This window comes from Mustela nigripes, chromosome 2 (assembly GCF_022355385.1).
Source record: "Mustela nigripes isolate SB6536 chromosome 2, MUSNIG.SB6536, whole genome shotgun sequence".
Lineage (NCBI taxonomy): Eukaryota > Metazoa > Chordata > Mammalia > Carnivora > Mustelidae > Mustela > Mustela nigripes.
Window position 1 is genome coordinate 570253 of NC_081558.1, and position 26991 is coordinate 597243.

The window sequence follows — 26991 nt, forward strand, 5'->3', positions numbered from 1 at the left end:
CAAAAAAAAAAAAAAAAAAACCCGGGCCCGGGGTTCCTGGAAGGCTAAGGCAGGACGCCCGCCAGGCGGGCAAGCAGCAGGCCCCAAGCACCGGGTGGCGGCTGTCCTCCTGCTGACCATTTCCAGTGGCCTCTGCCTCACGCTCTGCACCCAGGAGCCAGGGGCTGGTCGGAGGCCCTTCAGCCCAGATGCAGGAAGGCGGCCCGGGCCTCCCGCCACGACTGTAGAGGACAGGGACCGCACAAGGCCGCCCTGGGCTCTTCCTGCCCTTCTGCCAGCCCCACACTGGGCTCCAGGTCGCGCTGACCCATCCACTGTCCCCTGGCTCAGAGGGGCCGGGAGGCGCCGAGGGAGCACCAGACGGCTGGGCAGGCATCGTGTCCACTAGTGTGGACCACCAGGCAGGGCTCGGGACAGAAGACGCTGCTCCCCCCTGGAGGCACGACCCCTCACCCACATCCCCAGTGCTCCCTGTCAGACCCTTGAGCCCGGTTCCGGCTCCGAAGAGCTAGGGGCTTCTCTTCCAGCAGCGAACCCCGGAGGGGAGCCGGACGGGGGCCCACCTCCTCCCTGATGTGCCTCTGCCCAGTCCGGGAATGAGCTGGAGTCTGGGCCTGGCACACTGGGGACCCCTCCCATCTGGCCGGATGTCACCCACGCTCCCCCATCAGAGTCTTGCACGAGCTCCACAGGCGCCAGCGCAGCCCTCTGGCTCCTGGGTCCCCACCTTCTCAAAGCCAGGAACACCCGCCCCCCCCACAATGCCTCCGGACAGCGCCTAGGACCCCCAGAGGGAGAAGCGGTGCTGGAAGCTGGCTCTGGCTGGTCTCCCGGTGAACCCCGTATGCCCAGCAGAGAGAGGCGTCGAGACGGAGCCACCGGAGCCAGTGAGGGCGATGGCTGGCTGTGACAGGACCCTTCGCAGAAGGAGGGGTAAGGAGCCCAGTACAGGAGCTCCCCTCCCCCATGCCGCACCCCTGCATTCTCGGACATGCGGAAACCGCCAGGACCCCTGACCAGCGACCTTACTGGTGTCTCTGGGCAACCCGGAGCTGCCCCCAGCCTTGGATGGGGCCCCGGGCCAGCGGCCTGCGCGGAGGCCTCTCGGGCTGAGCTCACCTTCTCGTGAGCGGCGGGGCCGGTGCTCACGTCCCAGATGGTGGGCACCTGGCTGAGGCTGTCGGCCGGCAGGAAGTCCGGTGTGTCCGCGATGTCTGAGAGGGAGTCCACGGACGAAGAGAAGATGGAGGCGTTGGAAAGGTCGTCGAGGTACGCGGAATCCTGGAAGACAGGGGGGACGAGAGGCAGCCAGCGCGTCGGGGGGCCCAGGCGGGATGGACACACCCCTGCCGTGAGCTGGAGAGGCGCCTCCACACGCGACCCCAGGGACAGGCCCCGAGCCCACGACGCACAGGGAGGGACCAGACACAGAAGGCCACACGGGGTGTGAGTCCACATGTGTGACACTTCCAGACCAGGCTCCTCCATGGACGGGAACGGGGGCTCGTGGGGGCCGGGGAGGGGTGGGGAGTGACAACAGATGGGGACGGGGTTGCCTTCGGGGAGATGCAACATTCTGGAATTAGGTGACACTGGGAGCATGTCACACCGGCACACGGATTTCAGGACACAGAAAGCCCCACACCTTCGAGGGGGAGTTTGTTGTACAGGCTACACGCTGTTCAGAAACCTAAGTGTGAAAGATATGAAAGACAATGCCAGGTTGTTCCCATGCTGCCCCTCCCCACCCCCAGGTCACAGACGCTGAGCGCCTGTGTGTACCCTCAGGACACTCGGCGACCAGCCCTGAGGGTTCCTGGACCAGCAGGGAGTGAGCCCCCAGCTGGAGACCCCCTAGAGACTGTCCCCCTCAGTGGTGGTGTCCGTGCCACCGACCACCAGGAGAGGGCAGTAGGGGCCCGTGTTATAGACAGGGACCCCTGGGGGCCTGAAGCTGGGGAGGGGGGAGCCCCTTCCGATTCCCTGAGCCCCTGCAGGCCTAGATCCGGGGTCAGCCAACTCCTCATGGGGAAGGAGCCTCCACAGGCCCTCCCAGGCCAACCTCCACGTTAGAGGCTGGTCATGCTGACTCAGGTCAGTAGGTGCAGGCGCTTCATGGGGAGGGAGGCAGGGCTACATGAGAGCAGTAGAGAGTTGCCCTCCAGGAGTCCCCAGGCACCCCTTATTATGTCTTAGCCCATCAGGGCCCTTGGAGGGCCAGGCCAGCCAGGCTGACGAGCCGGCACACTAGCCCCTGGGGCATGGTAAGGAAGATAGGCAGGGCTGGCTGGGGGGTCTCGGACTCTGCAGAGGAAGGAAATACGTGGGCCTAGAGCCTGTCCTGCTGCACCGGGCTCAGGCCCCGTGAACACAGGTGACCTGGCTTCTGGGGGTGGAGGGCAGCGACCTCGCAGCCCCCAGGTCCCTGAGAACAGGTGCCGGGCTGCGGCCAGTGCCGGGGCCTGCCGCACTCCACCTGCGAGGGCTTCCCTCCCATTCGTCTGCGTCGGAATGGGATCCCTGTTCCTCGGTGGTGGTGACGGTGGTGGGGGCCTCCAGGTCATACCACCCAGCTTCCTAAGGGTCTGCCGGGACACCAGAGCACACACAGCCCCGAGGACCAAGCAGGCTGGGGCCTGTTGTGCGGGGCCCCTCGGGAAGGGGTGGGCAGGCATGGGGCCAGGCCTCCCTGACGGTGGCCGGATGCAGGGGCTGTGGTTTGCGGGAGTCTATCTCCTGAATGGAGCTGGTCCCACAGCCAGGCCAGGACTCAGGGTCTGTACAGGAAAGATCACCCATGGCCAAGTCAGCTGGTGTGAGGCTGGGCACCTTGACAGGTACCCAGGTGGCCGACGACATACAGGAAACCAGAGGGACCACTGCACCCAGCCTGGGCCCAGGGGAGGCAGACCCTGGCAGGACTCGACAGCCTAGACAAGCCCGGGCGAGGAGACAAGACAGTGGCTGGCAGGACCAGCACAGGCAGGCAGTGGCCTGGGAAGGTGTATAAAAGTCCACAGCATGGGGACAGGGGCAGGAGAGCCACACCAACCCCCGAGTGGGAAAGGCACACCTCGACACTGCTTGGGATGCCCGGCGGCGGCGCAGGTCAGAGCAGCCGCCCCTGGGGCCAGAGGGTGGGGTGGTGGTGCTGAGTGGGCAATGGGAGGTCTGGCCCTGCTGACCGTGAGGCCTGCTCTCTGCCCACCAGGACCTCCCGGGGACTCTGCCACCTTCCAGGGCAGCTGGGGTCCGAGGGGGGGAAGGCTGGGCCATGGAAGCTGGGTGCTTGGTCCTCGGAGGCCGCATGGAGCACGGACCCCTGCGGGCTGCCAGGGGAGGTCTGGGTACTGGCGGCCGTCTGTCTTTGCTAAAATCCTTCTGGAATCACATCTTCTTTCCTTCTTTCCTTCCCACAGATCACCGGCAAGCCTGGTCACAGTGACAAGTGCCCCTGAGGCCATCAGGCTGGCAGCCCCAGGAGGCCCCGAGGGGTGGACCTGCTTCCTGAAGGTGAAGCAGTCACAGCAGGAGTGCTGTGGGGAGGGGCCCTGACCGGGGCCGAAGAAGAGGAATGGCACCTGGCAGAAGGTGGGTGCTTGTGGGCCCCCCTGCGTGGGTGGCGCAGAGAGACCCCTTCTCACGAGGATGGTGTGGACCGACCAGCACAGCAGGCCAGGAGACAGGGCCAGCGTCCACAGGCAGGAGCCGTGTGAGCAGCAGGGACCCCTGATGGGACGAACGCAGCCTGGGGACGTCCTGCAGGACCCCCGGCCAGCCCTCCTGCGACCTCCCAGGGCACCACACGAGGAACAGTGGACTCAGGGTCCTGGCCCGGAGGGTCCGAAGCCGAGGGACAACGGAAATCCCGTGGGGTCGGGACGGGGTCCGGGGACAGAGCGAGGATCTCTGCTGAAGGAGGGGACGGGGCCCACCCGTCACTGCGCGGCCGTGCAGTGTGAGCGGAGGGCCCACGCGGGGCCCCGGGAGCTCTGTCCTGTGCGGGAACTCCGCTCACGACTGCTCCAGAAGAAGGGCTACTAGCAAAGTGGGAGGGTTCTGCCCACTTCGGGGCGCCGCTCCGCTTAATTCTTGGGTCCAAGGCAGGCAGGGCTTCACATGGGGCACCGGGGTCCCTCCCGGCCGTACTCCCTGCCCAGCAAGGGTGGCAGGATGAGGCGAGGGCTGACCCCTCCCAGGTGGGCAGCTCACCAGCCCCTGGGTCGGGACCAGATGCCCAGCGGCCACCAGCGGATCCCCAAGATGACCCAAACCCAAACTCACCCTCCACGGACCCCCAGCAAAGTACCTCCTGAGACGCCAGGCCTCCACCCTACTCCGTCAGCAACAGCCCCCAGTGGGGAGGGAATGGGGGGGTCACCCTGACTGTTCTGGGGGACCAGGGAGGTCACAGGGTCACCTGCCATGGTTACTGTCTCTCAGCATTTTGGGGCTCCCTGGACTAGATGAAGACTTGCCAAACAGTGTCCCCGACAGAATGGGGGCACAGGACAGGATGGCCCCACCCCAGACCTCACCCGGGGCTTCCCTCGGGGAGCTGCAGCTGCTCAGCGCCACCGGGACCCCAGAAATGCCCTTGTGGAGACAGGGTCTGTCCTGCTAGCCCTGGGTTAGTGGCTGGAACCCGTCTGGGACCCGTGGGGATCCTGAGGAGGCACGGAGGGAGTGCGCCGTTCCTACCTGGCCGCTGGGAGCCCACCTCAAACCGCACTCCGCCAGCTCCAGCCCAGGACACCCCGAGATAGTCAGGGTCGGGCCGGCCGCCATGGGGCGCTCTCCGGGGTCCCGGCTGCCCGGGCTCCAGCGGCGGGGGAGGGGAGGGGAGACCTGCCGGCGGGTGGGAGCGAGTGAGCCGCGCGCAGTTACCTTGTTGAGGGCCGCGAAGTGCAGCCAGAAGCGCAGCTGGGACATGGCGAGGGGGCGACGGCCGCGGAGGGCGCCCCGGACGGCGGCAGGCGGCTCCCGCAGGACCGCGGCGGCGCTGGGCCGCTCTCGGCCCGGCCGCATTTGCATGTTGGGTTAGTCACCGCCAGCGCCCACTTCCCCTAAGGCGGCTGACTTTCAGGAAATGATGGCTGCCTGGGAAGTCAGGGCGATTACGGGCAGAGCGAGAATTCCTGCACTGGGCGTAATCTGGCCACAGAGCTCTCCGCGCTGCCCCCCAGCCGCGCGCACCCCGCCGGCCGGCGCGCCCTCCGGCAGCCGCCCGCCCACCCCAGGCCCGTGCCTCGGTTTCCCCAGCCCGCGGGTACTCCGGGTGCAGACTGCCCTGGCCGGCGGGCAGGGACCTGCTCCTGCTCCTGGGGTGCCCATGGCAGGGAGGGGCACAAGTCCCCACGCCACAGGGACAAAAGGCAGGCCCAGCCCGCCCCTGTACGCCCCCCCCACAGCTTTCCCCAGCCACCTTGGAGCCTGTCTCCAGGCCTCACCGGGCACCCCCGAGGCCTCTAGTCATGCTACGGCCCCAGCTGGGGGGCCTCCCCACAGGAACCGGGGCCCCTCCTCTGCTCCTTCTCTTGGAACTTTGCCAAGGGTACAGCTCTCTCCCCACCCCCCTTCCTTCCCCTCCCTGCCTGGCTCCGCACCCTCAGCCCCACACAGGTCGCGGGGCACAGGCCGGGCTGGCGGGCAGCGCCCCGTGGGTCAGGGACTTTGCGCGAGCACCTCACGGTGCCCTGTCCCACGGGACACAGCAGCCGCGTGGCTAGGCCGGGCTCCCTGCACGTGCTTTCGGGTGAGGAGCACCTGTGGGGCTGTGGCTGGGGTGGGGACCCTGGGCCGTGGGCCTTGTCGGGGACTGTAAGGGATCGCGGGCTCCAGTCCCACAGAGCCACTATGGCATTCCTGTCCGGTCTGCACCACAGAGCCCGCAACCCCCGCCCCGTCCCGGCCCCAGCAGGGCTGTAGAAGGGAAAGTCCCAGCAGCAGGACGCCAGCAGGACGCCCACCCCGTTGGGAGCAGGGAAATGCGAACCAGAACCGGGGAGACGCCACGTCACGGCCCCCTGGACAGCCCGACCCCAACACGCAGTGACAAGTGCCGGCCAGGACGTGGGGACGTCGCTGGCGGGGACATGACGCAGGACCGTCTCTTCGGAAACAGTCCCGCAGCTGCTCGGACAGTTGCACACGGACTCACGCGACGACCCTGCGAGTCCACGGCTGCGTACGTGGCCGAGACACACGGAAACACACGTCCCACCAAACCCTAAGTGCACGTCCACAGCGACACGACTCACGGCAGCCAAAAAGTGGTGACGAGCACAGTGTCCCCGCACAGGTGGATGTAGCCCACCCACATGCGGGAGCGTCCCCGGCCCCAGCAGGAGCGAGGCCCCCACGCCCCGCCCTGGGGACAGACCCCGAGCCCACAACACGCAGGGAGGGAACCAGACACAGGAGGCCGCAAGGGGTGTCCACACATGTGACACGTCCAGACCAGGCTCCTCCACGGGCGGAAAGAGGACTCGTGGGGGCCCAGGGGCTGGGGCAGGGGATGGCAGATGGGAACACGGTTTCCTCGGGGCTGATGGAAAGTTCTGGGACTGGACAGAACTTGTGGTTGCACAGCCCTGCGAATTTACCTTAAAAAGGTGGATTTATTCATTTGACAGAGATCACAAGCAGGCAGAGAGGCAGACAGAGAGAGAGAGGGGAAAGCAGGTTCCCCGCTGAACAGAGCCTGATGCGGGGCTCGATCCCAGGACCCTGAGACCATGACCTCAGCCGAAGTCAGAGGCTAAACCCACTGAGCCGCCCAGGCGCCTTTATTTTATTTTTTCTAACAGTTTTTAGTCACTCATTTTCTTTTGTGATAGTCTCTATGCCCAACATGGGGCTTGAATTCAAGACCCTGAAATCAAGAATCATACACTTAGGACGCCTGGGTGGCTCAGTGGTTAAACATCTGCTTCGGCTCAGGTTGTGACCCGGGATCCCGGGATCGAGCCCCACATCGGGCTCCCCGCTCAGCGGGAAGCCTGCTTCTCCCTCTCCCACTCCCCCTCCCACTCCCCGTGCTCGTGTGCCTTCTCTCGCTGTGTCTCTCTCTGTCAAATACATAAATAAAGTCACACGCTTTCCTGACTGAGCCAGCCAGATGCCCCCAAAGCGCGGATTTCAAGGCACGTGGACCTGGACTGAGGTTCCAAACAATGACTAGAAACCAAACCAGAGAGACGCACGAAGTACACGGCCGGGTTCTCATGACTAGATCCAACTGCCACGAGGTCTGTCGGGTTTCAGCAGCTTCTGACCTTTGACTATTCGCCCCCCAGATCTCAGTGCAGACGGCTGGCCAATGGGCAAGGGTGGCCTTGAGGAGACGGGGAAGCCAGCACCCACTGGGCCCCTGGCTGCCCTGTCCCTCCCCACCGGAGGCCACAGGCTGGGGGTCAGATGCGTGCCTGGATGGAGGCATAGGGGCTGAGTGGGGACCTGGGCAGAGGCCCCGGCGGAAGTCAAACCCAGTGACTTACACGCAGGTCAGGTGTGTGCGCAGGGCCGCCCCCGAGGACAGGACTGCCTCTGTCCCTATCTGGCTGCCTCGCAGCTGGGAGCTGTCTGGCAGGGCCCCCTCTGGCCCCGGGTGACCCCCTGCCCTGGGCCAGGCGGGGTGAAGGGGGCGGGCCCGGCCCAGCTGCCCCGTTCCCCAAGAGCCCCCGTCTGTGCTGGGGTTCGGCCTCCTCTCCTCCCTGCCTCGCAGGCCCTCACACAAGCCGCGCCCTGCTGGGCTTGAGGCCACCACTTCCGGGGAGGTGGGGGTGCGCGTGGGGCAGAAGGGTGGGCCGGACACTGCAGGTCCCCTCAGGCACACCTCCCTGCTGGGATGTTCCTGTCAAGGGTGAGTTACGTCCCCCAAAGACTCACGCTCACGTCCTGTCCCCTGGTCCTGGGAACGGGACCTTATTTGGATACAGGATCTTTGCACGGACAGTCAGTTCAGGTGAGGTCGTACAGGAAGCGGGAGGCTGGGAGGCAGCCAGTGACGGGTGTGTCCTCGCGACACGCACAGGGAGGTAGCCTCGTGTAGCCGGGACAGGCTCTGAGTGATGTGGCCGCACGCACGGGGATGCCTGGAGCCCCCAGACCTGGGAGAGGCAGGAGGGACCCTCCCCTGGAGCCCAAGAAGGGAGCATGGCCCCGCCACACCAGGATCTGGAGGGCCTGGCCCCAGCACAGTGAGGGCATGCTCTCTGTAGTTCAAGGTCACTCCGTTTGTGGGGCCTGGTGGGGGCGGCCCTGGCTCACACGGCCCCCAAAGAAACGGCTCTGTTAGCCCACTGCCATGGGAACAACTGACCTGCCATGGGGACAACTGACCCTGAGCACTCTGTGCTGTTGTAGTTGGGGCGAGGGGGTGGGCTGGACCCCGACCCAGGGCTTTCTGCAGGGGCCACTCTCCAAGCACCTGGCCACCCTTCACTGCCTCGTCCCCTGGCTCCTGGCTGTCTCAGCTTCTGTGCAGCGACCCTGTGGAGACACCCATGCTCCTGCTCTCACTGGTCTGTGCTGCTCCGGCAGACCACAGAGGGGCCTTCAGGACAAACCCCGGAGCGGGGGCGGGGTTCTTGGCTGCGGCTCCGCGGGAACCAGGAGGCTTCCTTAGAGAAGCAGCATCCTGCTGGCTCTTGCTGCTACCAGGGGCTGCTGGAGGGTGCTGCGACCTCTGCAGAGCAGGCAGTCCTGCCCGCCCCTCCGCGGAGAGCTGCTGAGAGTTTGCAAAGCACTTTCCTGAGTGTGACCTCATCCTGGCTTCCCAGAAGCCCCAGGCCGGCGCACGGAAAGTGTCCTTACTGGGGGGGTGCAGGGCCCACCCGAGATGCTGGGAGCGACGCTCAGGGCAGTGCCCACCCCACTCACTGCATGAGGGGGCTTGGTGTGGAGACAGGGGCCCTCCCCCAGAGTCCGGCCAGGATGTTCGGGGTCCAGGTGGACCTGGGGGGAGGGGTCAGGGCAGCACCCGCTTCCAGAAAACACATGGGCCGGGCAGCACGTCCACAACCAGGACCCCAGAGATCCCAGAGTCGGGAGAGCATAGGGCAGGGCCTGGAGGCACGAGGCCTTGGGCAAGGCGGTCCGTGACCCTGAGTCCTTCGGTGCCAGCCGACCTCAATGTGTCCCCAGACACCCCCGATCAGATTCAGCCCACCTGGAACACAAGTCCCAGGAGCCTGCTCACGGATGTTCACCACGGCAGGGTTCAGGATCCCACTGCGGGAACCACCCAGATGCCCGTCAGCCAAAGAACACACACAGTGGGTCCCTCACACGCGGACCCGTCCCTCAGCTGCCGGCAGGAGTGAGACGCCCCCGGCGCATGCCCCGGGGACAGACCCCAAGCCCACGACGCTCAGACAGGGAACAAGACACAGGAAGCCACACAGGGTGTGAGTCCATACGTGTGACACGTCCAGACCAGGCTCCTCCACGGACGGGAAGGGGGCTTGTGAGGGCGGGGCCCGGGGAGCAGGGAGGAGTGGGGAATGCTGGTGGATGTGGGGTTTCCTTTTGGGGCAATGGCACATTCTGGCATTATACAGAGGGGACAGTTACACGACCCTCCAAATTTGCTAAGAGTCACTGAATTGTATGATTTGCAAATCACAGCTTAAATCAAAAGCAAGGAATAAAAAGCCATGCACTCACAGCTGGGGTGGGAGAGTCCAAGGGGGTCCCCTCAACTACTGGGGGCACCAGTGAGAGCCGGAGGACCTGGGCGGCTCCATGCCAGCCACGGTCAGAAGAGGCCTTCCTTGGGGAAGCGGGTGGTGTGCAGGCTTACGCGGGGTCTTCAGGGGCTGAGTCTGGGTCACCCCAGACGGCTCCGAGTGGGGACACACAGACAGGCACCCCCAGCAGCCCACGCAGCAGCACTGAAGCAGCCCCTGAGGGTGGCCCGTCGTGTCACAGCCAGGTGGCCGAGTGCGGAGGGCCAGCTCTCCCCACAGAAGTCCTCCAGCCGACAAACAGTGAAGGAACAGAGACCGCGGTGTCTGCTAGTCAGTGACGGTCACCGCAGGCCACATCCAGCCACGCATGAGGAAATCCATCCCGCCCCCACCACGACAGACCGGGGTCCCCAGCAGCCTCGACGCACGCGCCCTGGGCGAGAGGGGAACGCAGCAGCAACCTGACCATGGCCGGGGGACAGCAGAGGGCCCCAGTGCTACTGCCCCGACCAGGGCTCAAGGTCAGTGCCACGCACAGGAAGACACGTGGAAGGGCAGGCACACAGGGGACACCTGAGACTGCAGGACCCGCCTGCAGGACCCCTGCCGAGAACACAGCACCCTGGGAAGCGCACAGGCCCCAGGCCAGCCTGCACAGCGGGGCCCAGCTCCCTGCGGGGGCCTCTGCGCTCCAGGCCGGGCGCTCTGGTCTGCTGGCTGCGTCGGGGGGACGGACCGCAATGCCACCCGACGAGAACGCGCCGGAGACCGCGCTGGAGACCGGGGCAGCGCGTGAGACGGCGGAGAGCCGGCACCGTTTCCCACCCGCCCTAGGCACCTGAAGTGCCATAAAGCTCATTTCGTCACAAAACCCTCACATGTACAAGAAAAGAGTATCAGCCCTGAAATTTTTAGGTAACCCCTGGGTGCATGTGCCCTTCATCCTGGAACTGGCCCCTGGGTTCTGGGCCACTGCAGAGGGTCCAGCTGCGACTACGCAGGGGAACAGAGTGGTCTCTGAGTGAGGACTAGCTTTGACTTTCTGCACGCCTGAGAGCGGGTCCCACGGGCTGCAGGCCCCACCTGGAAGCTAGGAACTCCAGGGCACCCGGCAGCTCAGTCAGCAGAGCATGTGAGTCTTGGTCTCAGGGTTGTGAGTTCAAGCTCCACTTTGGGTGTAGAGTTTACTTAAAAATAAAACTAAAATTAAAACAAAAAACAAACAAACAAAAAGCCAGAGAACCCACAGAGAGGCATAGACAACCCGCTGCCAATGTCCCGGGTCTGGGTTGGATCCTGCGTGGAACCGAGGGAGGGACCCAGCTCCCCCAGTGCTCAGCGTGTCAGCCCTTGTCACAACACAAGGAACAAAGTCCCTCAGACAGTGAAGCTGGAGCCAAGACTAGGCACAGGCCTGGGAACCCAGTCCGGATGCCCTCCCTGAAGAGAGGGGAGGGATGCTGATCCCGGGAACTGCTCCATGCCCCAAAGGAGACTGGGAGAGAAGGCCTCTCTTGCAGGCAGAGTCACACAGCTCATCTCCTTTCTCTTTTTGCTTTGGCTGCCAGGAAACTCAGGGCTCGGGTTTAGCGAGCAGGAGGGATATCAAGGCCTGCAGGTTTATGTTCACTCCTGGCTGCGGCGCAGCTCCAACTCCTTCCGATTAATAGCACAGTGAAGAACGTCAGAACGTGCCGTGGCCACACGTGGGCTTCACAGGGTGTGTCAGCCTCCTCTCGCTACCATAATAAGCTACCACAAATATTACAGCTGAAGACAGCACACCTTTATTACCTTGTGGTCCTGGAAATCACAAGTCCAAAACCGAAAGCTATGTTCCCTCCCCGGGCCCAGGGAGACCGGCTCCTGCCCTTTCCTGGCCCGCGGCCCCCCATCCTCCCCGGCGGCAGCGCCGGGTCTGCCCGTCTCCGGGACCCCCGCCCTCTGTCTCCCTCTCGTGAGGACCTGGTGAGGACGCCGGGCACCCCGGGAACCCAGGGTCACTCCCAGCTCACGGCCCTGACGAGGTCCCCTCTGCCGCGGGAGGGGACACATCACAGGTCCCGGGACCAGGAAGGGGACGTCTCCGAGGCTATCACTTTGCTGGTCGTCATGGTGATGGCATTCGGTCAGTCAGGAGCACAGGGTGTCCGTGGCAGGCCCACTGGCTGAGCCTCAGCAGGGTCTGGGCCCCCTTTCTAGCATGGCCCGCAGGCCTGGGGGTCACCAGGGAGTGGAGAAGGCTAACGGGGCCTCAGGACCCTTCACCCCAACTGGACTCTGGTCCCACATCCGTCTAATTCCACACTTAATACCAGGGGGAGATTCTGTTCGAAGAAGGTTCTGCTGCTTTAGAAGAAAGATCGGGTCCGAGCAGCCCCCCGCAGGGTGGGCCGCTGCCGAGCTCAGCAGGCGCTCGGTACCTATCTGGGAGCCGGGTACGGCCGAGCTGCACCGCAGAGCAGCGACCCCCACACGCAGTGAGATGGGTGCGGCGGCCCCAAGGGTGGGTCCGAGGAAGCGCACTGGCTCTGGGCAGAGCCGAGAGAAGCGGTATGAACTGAGCGATGAAAGTGAGCCGGGCGGGCGGCCCCAGCCGCGGCTTCCCCTCCCAGGAGCCTCAGCTCCCCGGCCTGGAGAGCAAGGGCTGCCCTGGCCAGGAGCCGGCATCCTGAGACGCTGGGGCTGGCTGAGGAGCTGTCCTGGACCCGAGCAGAAGACCTCGATCGGCGCTCAGAGCACGCGCGGCGGCTCAGGGAGGGGGTCAGGCCGTGGACCGCCGGCCGCACCCATTGTCGGGGACATGGGTGCTTCGCAGGCGGGGCGACGGCAGCCGCCACACCAGAGCAGCCAGCGCATCCTTGCGCGTCAGCAGCCAGCGGGAGAATCCACGTACGCCTGCAAAGGCTGCTGGGACGCCACCACGGGGACCCCTCATCCCTCCCCCGCTGCCCCCTCCCCCTGGGAGAGCTGGGGCCCAGATGAGGCCTGCGAGCCCCAGAGGGCCAGCTGAGCCCACTGTGCTCGCATGTCCTCCAGGCCCAGCCAAGCCCCTTCCCGGGGGGCCACACGGGGTCCAAGCTGGAGAGGGAGGGAGGGCTTGAGCCACACACGCACATGCTCCCGCGGTCCTGCCGGGTGAAGGCCTCCCGGGCTGCACCCCGCAGCCGCCCCTCGTGGCTCCTGGCAGCCATGCCTGTGGCTGACGACCCACTGGGCTTAGGGCCTCCCTGCTCCATGATCAGCTCATCCCCGACTTCAACTCAGTAACACGTGCAAAGACCCTGTTTTCCAAGGAAGCTCCCATTCTGGACTTGGCTCCAGGCCCTGCAGGGTGCTCCAGGGACACTGGGCAGCTCCCCGCAGAGGGAGCCGGTCGGAACCTACCCTGCCTGGGTCCAGGGGAATACAGCTGGTGGGTCTGAGCCGTATCCTCCTGGACTGCTCCCCAGGGGCCACACAAGCCCCCACTGTACAAGGAAAGCTGAGGCCCTGGGGACCCGAGCCCCCGGGGACGGACAGTTCCCAAGCTGCGTGCCGGAGTACCCCAGCTGTGGCAAAACCAAGTCCCGCACGGTTCTGAGGGCAACTCAATGCCGCCCCAGGCCGCCTCCGTCCCAGCCACAGATCCTGCCTGGGCTCCTTCCCACAAATGCTCTCTGGAGGCGCCTGGCTTCTGGGACCTGCCACAAGGAGGGCAAGCCGTCAGACACGGCCGGCGAGGGTGCATCGGAGACCCCCCCAAAATGAAACCGCACGTGTCTCTTCCTCCAGTGCGGGTGGGCTACACTCTTCAAATGGCCACCATTCGGGTCACGAGCACCCAGTCTGGTCTTCGCACCCAATGGAGCATCGCTCTGACCGGGGGTACAGGGCATGAGGTGCCACGGCACCCAGATGGGGCAAGCATGGGGGCCTGCACCCAGGAGAAGGAGGTGCTATGCTTGGAAAAGCAGACCCAGCGCCCCCCAGACGCCGCCTCACAGCCACGCCTGGGGCGCCAGCACCAAGCGGACAGGGGTACGCCTCCGGCCCAGCTCTTTCACTGCAGGGAAGCCGCCGGGGCGACCTGGGAACCCTCGGCCATGGGGGCAGCAGCTCTTCCTGAGTACAGACCACAGGCACTTGAGCTGGGCCAAGGCCGCCCATGCACCCTCACGGGAATGGCTGGGGGACCGCGGCTCCAGGTCCCTACCTGAGGAAAGTCGCCCGTCTTTGGCAGGAAGCTGGGGGTGGTGGTGGGAGGTCCGTAGCTGGTGTCCACGCAGGGCTGGCCGGCAAGGAAGGAGGTGGAGCTCATGAACTGGCTGCAGGGAGATGGGGACAGAGAGTGGCCGTTAGGACAGGAGCAGGAGCCACCGGCCCGAGGACCAGCTCCAGCGTCAGGTGTCATGGGCCACCCCCATCCCAGCCACAGATCCTGCCTGGGCTCCTTCCCACAAATGCTCTCTGGAGGCGCCTGGCTTCTGGGGCCTGGAGGCTCCTTGGAGAGGCCCACATGCCCGTGTCCCAGGACACAGTGCCCTGCAGTCGCCAGGCACGGCTGGGCTTCTCCACAAGCCGTTCCTGAGCCAGGCACTTGGCCTGCTCCCAGCCAACCCCCCGCAGGCTCCTACTTACTCTTCAAAACCCCACTCGCCGTGCCCTCCCAGCTCCTTCGCCCCCAGAGTTCTCACCCCCAGCCCAGAGGGTACCCACAGAGCCCTCTGCCCTTTTCCCTGGTGGGCTCTAAGACCGGCCATAGCCAGTCAGTCGCAGCTGCCTCCACGTGGCCAGGGCCTAGCCCACAAGCCCCTGAGCGGGATGCTGAAGCCCTCCACGGGCCATGAGCTCTATTTTATTCTGGCAGGGCCCGCAGAACCATGAAGGCTCTGGAGGGCTCCATGGCTGCAGGGCATGGCGCGGCAGGGCAAGCTAGGAGCCGGAGGCCAGAGGGACTTACGGGCTCTCGCTGGAGAAGGCTGGGTGCGGCGCGGGCGAGAAGGCGGCCCACCACGGGCAGTGCAGCACGGCGCTCTGAAACAGAGCAGGAGTGTCAGGGGCGCCCACCGGGGGCCCGGTCAGCAAGGGGGGGGGCACGCTGCCACCACGGCCTGGGTAGGAACTGCACCCTGTGGTCCCCCAGCCGGGTGGCCAGCGAGCAACCACAGCTCCGTGCGTCGGTCTGCCCTTCCGTCCAGGAGAGCCCCCGGAGGGGACCGCCGTGAAGATGGAGGAACCCATCTGCGCATGCGGAGGGCTCGGGCCGGCCGAGAGCCACGGGCACCCAGCCATGGGCGGGGCGGGACGGGGGAGGGGGGCGCGACCCACCTCTAGACTGGGAGCACCCCCTCATCTCCGGAGGGCCTAGAGGGCCCAGACTGCTGGCCCACCCAAGGGTCTGACCTGGGAAGCTGCATCCAACACAGGTGTGCTGGAGGGCCGGGGACCCTGTCTGGAGGCCCCCTGCTTCCAGAAAGTAGAGGGTGGGACTGGGGCACCTTCTGGTCCAGGCTCAAGGGACGTCCGTGTGGCAACAAGGGCTTCTCCGAGGGGCTCCGGGGGGCTCCCCCTCCCAGGGGGGAGAGCCTGTCCTTCTCGGAGCTCCCGCAGGCCAAGCCGGCTTGGAAGGGGTTCTGGGGAGCCCGCTTTGAGAAACAGTCATGGTGGGCTGGAAGGAGGACCCTGAGGTCAGTGGGGGCGTGGCGGCCCCGCGCCGGGCTCTGATAGGACCAGCTTGGGGGCGTGGACAGTGGACGCTCACGCCGCCCGCACGACAGGCTTGTCCCACCCTGACGCACAGGCCTGTCGAGCAGGGGTCCCTTCCCCAAAGCCACACCGTGGCCTGTGTGGGAGCACGTCCGGGAGGCCCCGGCCACCGCTGGGGAGGGGCCCGCTGGCTGTCGTCCGTGTCCCCACTGTGTCCCCTAGCTGGCCCTGGCAGGTGGAAGACCAGCAGCCTTCCCACGGGGCCCCCAGAGCCAGGCTCCTCCACCGGGCGGCAGGAAGCCATCCCTTAGCCACGGCTTCCTCCCTCTCCACGGGACTGACTGACAGAGAGCTGGCCCGGGAGCTGGCCCGGAACCAGCCCAGATGGCTGGGTGAGGAGAGGCGCCATTCTCCGGCGCCTGTGTCCCCAGCGGTGCGGGGAGCCGGCCCTGACTTCTGACTTCCCATCACTGCGCACCCCCCCAGCCCCGACCCCTGCAGGGCTGCGCAGGCCCAGAGCAGCAGACGGGGGAAGGGGAGGGGGAGACCTGCAGGGAAGGGGTCCCGCCCACTCCTCCAGGGTTGGCGCGCTGCAGAGACACTACCGGAACAGTCTGGAGGAGCAGCCCAGGGCCCTCCCGGCATGACGGCTGGCGGCACTTCTGGAGAGTAACTATGGAAGCCTCCAGAAGCCCCTCCAGGGCAGCAGGGTGAGGTCACCCCAGCGCCCCAGTCTAGTAGTCTAGTGTCACTTCTCCTCTCCGGCCCCATGCAAGGAGAGAAACCGGGGGGCACCTGGACGGCTCAGTCCCTGGAGTGAACAACTCTTGGTCTCGGGGTTGTGGGTGCGAGCCCCACGTCAGCTATGGAGAGGACTTAAAACTAAAATCTTTTAAAAGAAAGGAGAAACTCCAACGTGAGAGAGGACCTAAGGGTCCCAGGGCCGCGGGCACTCCCAGAACATCTCACGACCTAGCAGAAACCAGGCACCGGGGGCCACTCCGGTCACTGTGCCTCTGTCTACCAGCACCCCTGTCCCCTCTCCCCCAGCACAGGGCTCTGGGAGGCCGCCAGTCCAGGCCGCCCTAGTCCCCCTCCACAAGGTGCCACCACACCGCCTACGCGGGCCAACGCGAGCCTTCCTCGGGACCTGCCCCGCACAGCAGGCGCGTCTCTGCCTCTCCAGAGCAGGCCTCTGGGCGTGACCCATCTAGAGCCGGGCGCCAGCCTCCCGCCCCCACCCCACCCCCAGGCCAGCCAAGGCAAGCTTGCCTGGGGATTTTCCAGGTGGGAACAGAGGCTGGCTTCCACCGGGGGCATGAACGCCCTCGGGCCTGTAAGCCCAGGTAGGCCGATAACGCTTTTGCCAGGGCAGATAAAATAGGGTGTCTAGCAAAAATGGAATTTCTGATAAACAGCAACAGTTTTTAGGGGCGCCTGGCTGGCTCAGTGGGTTAAGCGGCCGCCTGGGTTCCGGCTCAGGTCACAGTCTCAGAGTCCTGGGGTGGAGCCCCACGTCAGACTCCACACTCAGCGAGGCACCTGCTGGGGACTCTCTCCCACTCCCTGCGCCCCTCCCCGTGCGCTCGCACTCTGTCTCTCTCAATAAGGAAGATCTTTAAAAAACAGAAAAACTCAGGGGCACCCGGGGGGCGGGGCCCAGTTGGTTGAGCGACTGCCTTCAGCTCAGGTCGTGATCCTGGAGTCCCGGGACCGAGCTCAGCGGGGAGTCGGCTTCGCCCTCTGCCCTCCCCTCTCGTCCTCTCTCTATCCCCCATTCTCTCTCAAACAAATAAATAAAATCTTTTTTTAAAAAGCAATTTTTAGAGTAAATATTGCACGGGACGTTCACATTAAGATATCCTTTGTCTGCGTGAGACTTAACCTTCGCCGTGTCCGCGCTCTCAGCTGCTCGATCAGGCCACCCTTAGTGACAGCGACAGTCCGTAGGTCCCTCCTCCAGAGCTTGGCTCGGCCCCGACAGGATGGGGTGGGGGGGAGTGCTGAGCGTCCCAGCCACAGAGACAGGCCGTGCACACATCCAGCGTCAGCACAGGCTGGACCCAGTGTGGCCGGGCGAAGGTGCCCTCCCGGCTGGAGGCCTGCGGGGACAGGCTCCGTAGACACCCTGGGAGGGCCAGCCCAGCCCCACAGAGCACCATGGAGAGCGCTCTGCCGAGTTCCGCCAGTTCTGACAGCTGGAGGGGGCTGGGCCCAAGAGGCACTTCCCTGGCCCTGGGTCCACATGGGAGCCCCAGCAGGTCCCTCCACGCCTGCTTCTGAGCATGGCTGGTCCTGGGCTGTCCAAGGAGCACCGGCACCCTAGCCACCGTCCTGGGCCACCATAAAGGGGCCGTGGCAGCAGCAGGATCCCTGTGGTAGAGCCCCATCCTCTGCGGCCCTACCCAGGGCTCCTTCTGACCCAGGAGTTCTGATTCGGAAGGACACCCCCCTCCCAGCCTCATCCGCAAGGGGAAACGCACGGGCGGTATTTACAGTGGCAGAAAGCTGGAATCTCCCCAAAAGCCAAACAATAAGGAAACAAGCAAATTAGGGGGTGCTGACAAGCAGGAACCCTGTAGCACTATCAGGAATGACGAGCGCACACCCCAAGACTGCAGAGCCCACAGAACGGGACGAGACCAAGCCCCAGGACACACTCGCCCACAGCCCCGGGCCAGGTGGCACACGGGAACAGGAAGGCATTAGGTACAATGGCACGGACGGAGGTTCAGAGGGAGGCAGGGGACATGGAAGGTCAGAGGACGCGTGGACACAGCTCTACCAGGAAGGGTAGAGAAGGGAGGCGCACGGCGGTGTCTGGGACCCTGGCCGGAGGTGCTGGCCACCGGCCGAGGGCGCGGACATGGCGTCTTCAGTGGTCGCGCAGACGGGGAGGTCAGCCGTCCCCAGACTGCTGTGGGTCACGCCAGTGACTGTGTAGGTCAGGCCTGTGACGTTAGGTCACCAGTGGGTGCACCAAGACAGAACTCTGGGTCCACGCCACCCAGCTGCTTTCCAACGTTCCGTTTATGGATCTGGGACGCCCCCTGATGGTTCTGGGCATCTGACCCTGAGCAGTACCTGACCCCAGCGGCCCACTTCCCGGCTCCTCTGAAATCCAAGCCTGATTCTCGCTCTCTCCTGCTACCTGGCCTCCTCCCAGCCCTAAGCCAGCAGGATGGAGGGGAAGGAACCAGCTGACACTTTCCTGAAGCAGAGCCCCATGGGAGCCCCAGCCAGTCCTCCCCCCGCCCCTCGCCCTGACAGCTCGAGTCTCCCTGCTGAGAAAGTCCGCTTCTACGGCAGAAAGAACCCTTGTTCTGCCCCAGAGAAGGGAGGCTCCAGGCCTGACTTGCTGCAGAATTCTGGACCCTGCATACACCCGGCCATTGAGCAGGCCGGGCTGGAACCTATGTGCCTTTAGCCACAGTCGGCGAAGCCCGGGAGTAGCCGTGGTGTCCTTGTGTGTGCGCGAGCCGGGAGCACCCGGAGTCCCGCCGAGACAGGGCGCAGTCCTCAGCCGGAGAAGAAACGAGCCCTTGAGCCCGGCACAGACTGGAGGGACCTCGGCAGCGCGTCCCTGAGCGAGACCAGCCGGGCCGAGAAGGCCGCATGCTGTGGGGCTCTGAGCCCAGGGTGTTCTGGAAAAGCCAGGGCCCTGGAGGCCGGGGCACGGGAGGGTGACAGCGCGGAGCCCGGAGGGCCGAAAGGCCCAGGAGCTATTCCGTGCCATGTTGTGATGGTGGCTCGGTGTCCATGACGTTCGTCCGAACCCACAGGGTGTGCAGCGCCAACCGTGAGCCCTGGCGTCCCCTGCGGCCAGTCGTCCATCACGTCCCCGTGCTGGTCTGTCAGTCGTAACAACTCAGTGTGATCATTAACGCCACGTGTTGACAAGGCAGAAAGCGGGGTATGTGGAAACTCTGTGCTCCGCTTTCCTATAAATCTACAACTGCTTAAGACATAAACACTGGGGGATGCCTGGGTGGCTCAGTCGGTCCGACTCTTGATCTCGGTGCAGGTCGTGATCCCAGAGTCACAGGACCGAGCCCCACGCTCGGCAGGGACTCTGCCTGAGGATCTCTCTTCCTCCCCCTCTGCTCCTCCCCCCTTCTCTCTCTCAAATAAATCTTAAAAGACATAAGATCCATTACATCGAAAATAAAAAACCTCAACATAATATGTTGCGGAGGTCGCAGCCCTCGTCCTGCCGGTGAGGACAACAGCCCAGGCCCGAGCGTCTTCCTAAGGGCCAGTCCTGACCTTGGCGAAACCAACCCAGTGGCTCATGTCTGAGAAACTTGGGGGCAGCTGGGCACCCCTAAGGGTCCTCCCTGGGAAGTGGGGGCTGGGACATCCGCTCGAGGCCCAGGCAGGGATGACTGCAGCTGCAGCCCCGGGAGCAGCGCGTCCCTCCCCACCCCTGCGCCCAGGCTGACGCTGGGGGCGGGGCAGACTCACCTGGACACCGGGCCCGCACAGCGGCGTCTGCAGGGGGGGCGGGCTGTAGAGGGTGCCGCCCGCCGGAGGGGGCTCACGCTGCGGAAGCTGCCCGTCCATGGCAGGCCCCACCACCAGCATCGGGGGGCTCCGCGACCCAGGCCACGGGTGCGTCTATCTGGGTTTCTTGCTCCGCGGCGGCGGCATCATGACCTGGGAAGAGACATGGCACATCCCAAGGTCACCCTGGAGGCCCAACAGGTGAGGGCACAGCCCCAGGGATAAGGGAGAGTGGGCTAAGGGGCAGCCAGGTCAGGTGAGCACAGAGCAGGGGGGCTCAGCACAGCCAGCCACGCCTTTGGAGTGGAGGGTGGGCGCGGAGGCTCCCCTGACCGCACGGTGTTGGGGCGCCCCTCGCCAGGGGCCGTGCCGGGGGGGGGACCTCTACCCCAGTGCAGCCTGAGCACACTTGAGCAGGCCCTGGGGCTGGGCGCTAAGCCCGGGCTCCAAGTCCTCAGGAGGCCCCAACCACGACCCGACAGCACCGCCTGTGGACACCGGGACCGGACTCTTGACCACAGGGCCTGCCCAGGCAGCAAGTGCCACCCAGAGGGGCTCACGGCCACGTGGAGCAGTGCCCAGGCCAGAACGAAGATGAGCTCTGGGACGGACCTCCAGGACGGCGGCAGCCCTTCCAGAGTGGCTGGGCTGCCCCACCACGCCCCTCCCTCCGCTGTCCACACGACCATCGAGGGCCGCCTGGCCCACCAAATAACAAGTAACTTGGCCCCAAGGGTCTGCTCCTGCCACCCACGAAGAGAGCCCCAGGCCCTGGTGCGCACAACAAGCCTCAGCCCATCCCACGGGCCCAGCTCCGTGACCTGGAGAGTCTGAGGCTGGGAGTCAAAGTCCAACCTAGCCAGCACCTCCAAGCTGAGCGCCAGCCCTGTCCCTCTGCCACCAGACTGGGCTCGCAGGAGCGTCTCTGGGGGAGTCGTGGCCACGCTGAGCCAGGCAGGGGCACAGACACACAGCTTCCCCACCGAGAACAGTCCTGCTCTAGAAGGCAGGCAGAAAATGCCACCCGGGCTGACTACAGAGGCACAAGGCTTTCCACCCGATTTCCATCTGCCCCGTGGCCTGTGCCCTAGGCTCCCCTGGTCCCCACCCACCGCCACTGGGAGCCCAGACCCTAGGCTGGCCCTGGAGCTCCTCAGGCAGGCAGTGGCTGAAGACATTAATCACCGAGGGAGGCAGGAAGGGGAGGCAGCTGCCGTGCCCCGCCAAGCCCTGGATGAAGAAATCCTCGGGACTTCCAGTAATCACTGTCCGCACGTGGGCAGCTTATGCAATCCCTCAGGGGGCGGGGAGGGGCTGCCTTTACCCCGAGCTCCTGGCCAGCAAAGGGGCCCGCAGGCCTGAGCTCCAGCAGAGGGATGCATCTGGGCCCCAAGGACCTGCCGCTGCCCGGCTCGGCTTTGCAAGCTCACGGGCTCACCCCTGCTGCCAGGACGGCACTTCCCCCAGCCTGGAGGCCCTGGCCTGCCCCGGCCTGTTCCTGTGCCCTCCTGGCTCCTGCAAGCTGGAACCTGGTGGGACACAGCCTTAGAGCCAAGAGTGGAAAGTCCTGGGGTCTTCCTGGATGAGCACACAGTTAGCAGTGATTCAGGGTCTTGGCCGTTCCTTTTAAAGATTCTGGGGTCGTGCAGACGGGGTCAAAACCCCGCTCAGCCTCCTCACAATGGATTATTCTCTGACAGCGCAGGGGCACCTTGGCTCCTCTGAGCCCCAGTTTTGCTCATCAGGAGAAATGGGTTGTGTGGAAGTCCATGGACAAGGCTGGACGGGCACTCAGCAGAGCGCAAGGCCGCGGCGACCCAGTGACCACTCCCTTCCCTGCGGCCCCAGAAATCTCCTGGATTTGGGGGACACCCCTTGAGGGGGCTCTGCTCCCAGCACCTGGGACAGGGGCAGGCAGGAATGACCTTTATCCAACAGAGAAAGCGCACGCAGCCGGCCACAGGTGCTAGCCGGCTGGCCCTCGTCCCCGGGGCTCAGGGGCCACCCCTTCGGTAGCAGGTGCTCGCGCACGCCCCCGCCAGACCTCCCGGTAAGCCCTGTCCACGCCCCGCCTGCCACAGCTTTCCTCTCTCGGCAGCCACGTCCTGGAATGAAGCTGAACCCCTTCCCACAAGCAGGTTGCTCCCAGGCTCTGCGGCTACAGAGCCCTGGGCTACTCCGTTAGGAAGCACCACCCGAGGCCAGGGAGCGTGGGGTTACCACAAGCAGCTTCCCCGGAACCCTAGGAGAGGTGAGAACACTTGTCCGCACAAAACCTGTCCACCTGTGTCCATAGCGGCAGGAGTCACACCAGTCACAGAACACCCAGCGTCCACGAAAGGGAGAGACGACACATACAACATGGTCGGTCTGCCCACGGGCACGTGCTCGGCCCCAGCAGCAGCGAGGCGCCTGTGCGCTGCCCAGGGACGGACCCCGAGTCCACGACGCTCAGGGAGGGAACCAGACACAGAAGGGCACGGGGTGTGAGTCCAGGCGTGTGACACGCCCACACCAGGCTCCTCCAGGGACAGGAAGGACCTCATGGGGGCCACCAGCCACGTGATCGCTGATGGGGACACAACTAGCTTTCGGGCTGATGGAATGTTCCGGAATTAGGTAGTGGCGCTGTTGTAGGATACTAGGAATACAGTGAAAGACACTGAATCACGCCTCAGAAGAGCAGATGTTAGATTCCGCTACTCTACCACCACCCCACCCCCACCTCATCCCCCCGAGGCCGCCCTGCAGAACCCCCTTCCTGCAATGTCACTTCCCACCACCCCAGAGCCTCCACAGGCTCAGGCTTCCTGCTCCCCCGGACCCCCAAGGCACCCGGCCAGCCCCCCCCCCTGCACACCCTCAGGACCCCACCTGCCCTAGTCCCCTGCTCTCCTGCCTCGGCTGACCTCCCCCACTTCCCACTCCCCAGCGCTGCCTGCAGAACCCTGCCCGGGCCCCCGAGCCCCGTCCCTGGGAGGCGCCAGCTGCTTCAGGACCAGCCCCGGTGGGCACCAGGTGGGCTCTCCAGGCACGGGGGGACAAAATCCAGACAATGCGGGGCTGGCTCGGAGCTCAGCACCCTAGTGGGCCCGGGGTGTATTTTTAGAACATCCCATGACAGGTCAGGCGTGGGTGCCCACACAGGCCCGCGCTTCACGGTCGTGGTTTACGTTCCCACAATTTCTTTTTGAGATCGGGTTTTCAAATGAGTCACTGTAAAACGAAAAGAGCAGGGACTCGGTGGCCCAGACAAGACAACGGGGCAGTGCAGCGCAGGAAGAGGCCACAGCCTGGGACAGGCTGACCCCGACACGCCCCCAGCCAGCAGGCATCTGCCGGCACCCAGCCCCTCTGCTGACCCCCTCAGCTGTCCCCCCAGCTCTGCTGGCTCAGCCCCCACACATCTGAGCAGGCTGTCCCGACCGCCCGGAGCACAGGCCCACCGCGGCTCACTCCCTCGTCTGTACTCCGCCAGGCCAGGATCAGGTTGCCCCGAAACTGTGTCTCTGGGCAGCTGGGACTTGCTGGCCTCCCCCTGGGTAGGAGATGGCAGCTTTTCTGGCCCGCCTCCCACCTGACTCTGAGGGAAGGTCCTGGGATCCCAGGATGGGGCGGGGGCGGGGGCGGGGGTGGGGGGTGGAGAGGCGGACATGCTGAGGCAACCGCGCCCCACGGGGACGGGTGCCGGAGCCCCGCAGCCACGCGCCGAGGAGCACCGGAGCCCCGGGAGTGGAGAGGCAGGAGGGACCCTCCCCTAGAGCCCCCAGAGGGAGCCCGGCCCTGCCACACCTTGAGCTCAGGTTTATGGGCTCTGGGACCAGAGACAACAAAGTTCTGTGATTCTAGCGGCCCAGAGTGTGGTCAGTTATTAAGGCCCCCCGCCCCCGGGGACACTAGGCCTGGAGGAGGAAGCAAACCCTAGCTGGAGCCGCCCCAACCCTCTGCCCAGAGCCCTGCAAGCCCTGGGGGCTGGGAGCGCTGCCGACCCGGAGCTCCAGGCCAGGCTGGCACCGAGCGCGTGACCTGGGATTTCTGCAGAGTTCCTGGGACGCGTCTGGAATGAGAGGCTCTGGGATGCCTAAGCCAGGCAGGGGCCCTGGTCCCCTGTGCACAGCTCAGGCAGGGCAGGAAGGGGGATGAGAAGCATAAGGTGAGCGCACCCAGAATCCCCATTTCGGAGCACAGCCGTCCAGGGGCTGGGGTTCCAGCTCTGTTGTCAATGCAGAGAAAGGTGGCCTGCAGGACCCCAGAGCGCACCCCCACAGACCTGCTGCCCAGGAGCAGTGTCTCAACCGATAGGGCTCCTGCAAAACCTCCTGTGCTCCTGGGACACAGAGGAAGAGCCGTCCTGGGGACAGGCATGGGGCGGGGGGGAGGCCCCACATTTCCTCCACACCAGACACCTCAGCCCTGGCCTGGCTCGGTCAACCCGTGGCTGAACGCAGACCAGCAAGCGGACTGGGAGCAGAGGTGGCCCTGGCAGGAGGACCGCCACACAGCCTGTCCCTCGAGCCTGACCCCCAAGAGCAGAAGCGGCAGAGCTCGACCGTGTGGGGGACGCACGTGGGACACTGCACGCCACCCCGGGAGCCGAGTGCAGGGACAGGCACGTGCCTGCGACTGTCGCCGGCGCCGCCAGGCTCGCAGCAGATGCCCGCGCTCTCCTCGGTCCCCGGGAGAAACTGCACCTGGAGAAGCAGAACGCCAGGCGAAGACGACCCCCGGGAAAACGCAGACAGCCTGGGACCGGGTTCTGGAGACAGATGTGGGCTCGCCTCTGGCTCGCTGCCTGCCTCTGCCAGCCGTGGGCTCACGGACCCACCCCTGGTCCAGGAGAGACCAACTCCCTCGGGGCAGCCGCGGTGACAGCCCCGGGACGGGAGGGGGGAAGGGCCTGCCTGCCGGCCCTGCAGGGAGCCAGGTGCTCGGGCAGGCCGCACCTGAGTGTACAGGACATGCCAGAGGCAAGCAGCCCTAGGGGGCCAGTCGCTGCCCTCCCCCAGCAGCCCTACGGGCACGGCTTCGGGGGCACAGAGTCCCTCATGCCGCCCGCCCAGGGCCCGGAGGACATGGGGACCAGAACGTGGAGCCTCCTCAGTCACGGCTGAGGGCATCTGAGCCCGGATCTCGGGGGTCCCCAGGGCCCCTCCACCTCCGGATTCAGTTCAGCTTTAGCGGGGAGAGGCATGCGGTTTGCCAAGGGGCGGCACGACCCGCTTGTTCCAGCACCCGCTACCCGCCCTCAGCGGCCCAGACCCTTAAACCTCTGTCCACGCCACCGCCGCCGACAGGCGCTGAGCACCTTCCACGTGGCCCCCTCTGGGAAGTGTCTCCTCGGTCTCGGGCTCGCTCGCGGTTTCTAAAAGGCACTACATGCACTGAGCTTGTGGTCTCCTCTGACACCCACATCGTCTTCCCCGGAGCACGTTTAGGCCAAATCCCACTGGCCCCAGACTTTCTGGCCCACTGACGCTGGTGTGCCCCACTCTGTCTACACAGAGGGCGGCCTGCCCCGCCAGGGCTCGCTGCCACCCCTGCTTGCTCTCGGGCTTGCTTCAGGCTGGCTCGCATGCCACGTCTCTCTGCCTAGCCCCAGAGAGCCCTGAGCAGCACAGGAGCTCCTGCCACCCATGGCTGGGTCCCTGAGTCCTGAGTGAGTGGCCTGACCAGTCAGCAACCCCCTCAGGCCCCTTTAGACCCACCTGGCACCAAGAGCATCACAGGGACCTTTGCCCAAACACCAGCTCCTGGTGTCCCGCAGGAGGGGAAGGCCCCTCGGAGCTGTGGGCTGGTCTTGGCCACAGCACCCATGCCCCACAGTCTCCTGTGTTCCATCCCCGGCGAACACCGGCACCAGGCTGGATGCTGTGCCCACTGCTGGGAAGAGGCCAGAGGCCCCCACGGTGTGGCAGCAGGCACCCGGAGACCTGCGAACAGAGCCGGGAACGGTTTCCGTTTCTCCCGTGGCCAATGGCCCTGCCTGAGCAGCCCGCGCAGCTGCCGTCGACTGCCTCACGCCCCACAGGACGGGGTCCAGGCTGGCTCGCCACCCTCGCCCTGGGCCTCACAGGGCCAGGGCTTCACACCGGGTGCTCTGCAGAGACTCCCCGGCAAGCCCGCGCAGCCGTCAGCAGGACAGGAGGCCCATGTCCCCGTCACCGGCCGCAGACACGGAGGCCCACTCGGGCTTCGAGTCTCTCGCTCCCCTTCGGCCTCCAGTGGAGAAAGTTCTCTGCTTCCGAGGGCCTGTGAGGACGCCGGGGCCCGGGGACATCCGGGGTCACCCCCATCTCAGGGGCCTTGAGGGCCCTGCTCTCTGGGACTGTCACGGAGCCGCGGACCTTGGCGCGCAGCTCGTAAGCGGACTGGTGGGCAGCGAGGCCGCCCCTGCCTCCCCCACGCTCACAGGGTCTGGGGAAGAGAAGCCCCAGCAAGCCCTTCTCGGGGGGGCTTCCCCAAGGCCTCAGAGAGGTGGGGAGGGGCCCCGCTGGGGCAACACAGCCTCTGCCATGCAGGAATGCGACCCAGGGCGTCGGATGGGCTGGTCCTCCAAGAGAAGTGGCAGGCCTAGGTCTGGGGGTGCCGGGCCCGACTTCTCCAAGGCAGCAATCCAGCATCATGTCCACACCCTCCCTGTACGCGGCGCCTGCTTCCAGGTTCCACAGTGCCGGCCCTGGTCAACCTAGAACCCCCACCCACCAGCCCGTGACCACCTAGAACCCTTCCCACAGCTGTTCCTGACGGCCCCCGACAGCGACCGACCTCAAAACTGTGGGAGCTCCTGGACAGCTGGAGTCTGACGAAAACCCCCTGAAAATGCCCTGACGGGCACATGTTTGCCCGAATGACACCGGGAGAGGCTCCAACGGCCCATGTGCGGCAAGCGCCAAGCTCAGAACCTCACTGGGACCCGCAGGGGAGGGAGGGGGGTCCTCCGCGCCCACTCCACAGCTTCCAGGCCGAGTGGCCAAGGACACCCAGACACCCAGAGCCGTCCCAGGCCGCACCGTGACCCGTGCGGCCCCCGAGCAAACCCAGCCACAGACAGACCCGGATGCCCGGGGAGCCCCGGCAGGGGAGACAAGGGTCTGAACCAGCAAACGAA

The 26991-nt window shown here is 65.5% G+C and overlaps 1 protein-coding gene across 3 annotated transcripts in view; it reads right to left on the reverse strand.

Annotated features, from left to right (window-relative positions):
• SBNO2 (strawberry notch homolog 2) overlaps positions 1-26991 on the reverse strand; it is a 46545-nt gene that overhangs the window by 14910 nt on the left and 4644 nt on the right. For 2 of the 3 annotated variants that reach the window (XM_059388459.1, XM_059388460.1), the window contains exons 2-5: positions 19845-20036; positions 14635-14708; positions 13888-13999; positions 1120-1281 (exon numbers count right to left, since the gene is read on the reverse strand). In XM_059388459.1, the coding sequence (XP_059244442.1) occupies positions 1120-1281; positions 13888-13999; positions 14635-14708; positions 19845-19964 (468 nt within the window). In that variant the 5' untranslated portion in view covers positions 19965-20036. Of the gene's footprint in view, positions 1-1119; positions 1282-4887; positions 5050-13887; positions 14000-14634; positions 14709-19844; positions 20037-26991 lie in introns of those variants that run through there. The other variant, XM_059388461.1, reaches the window with a different exon arrangement.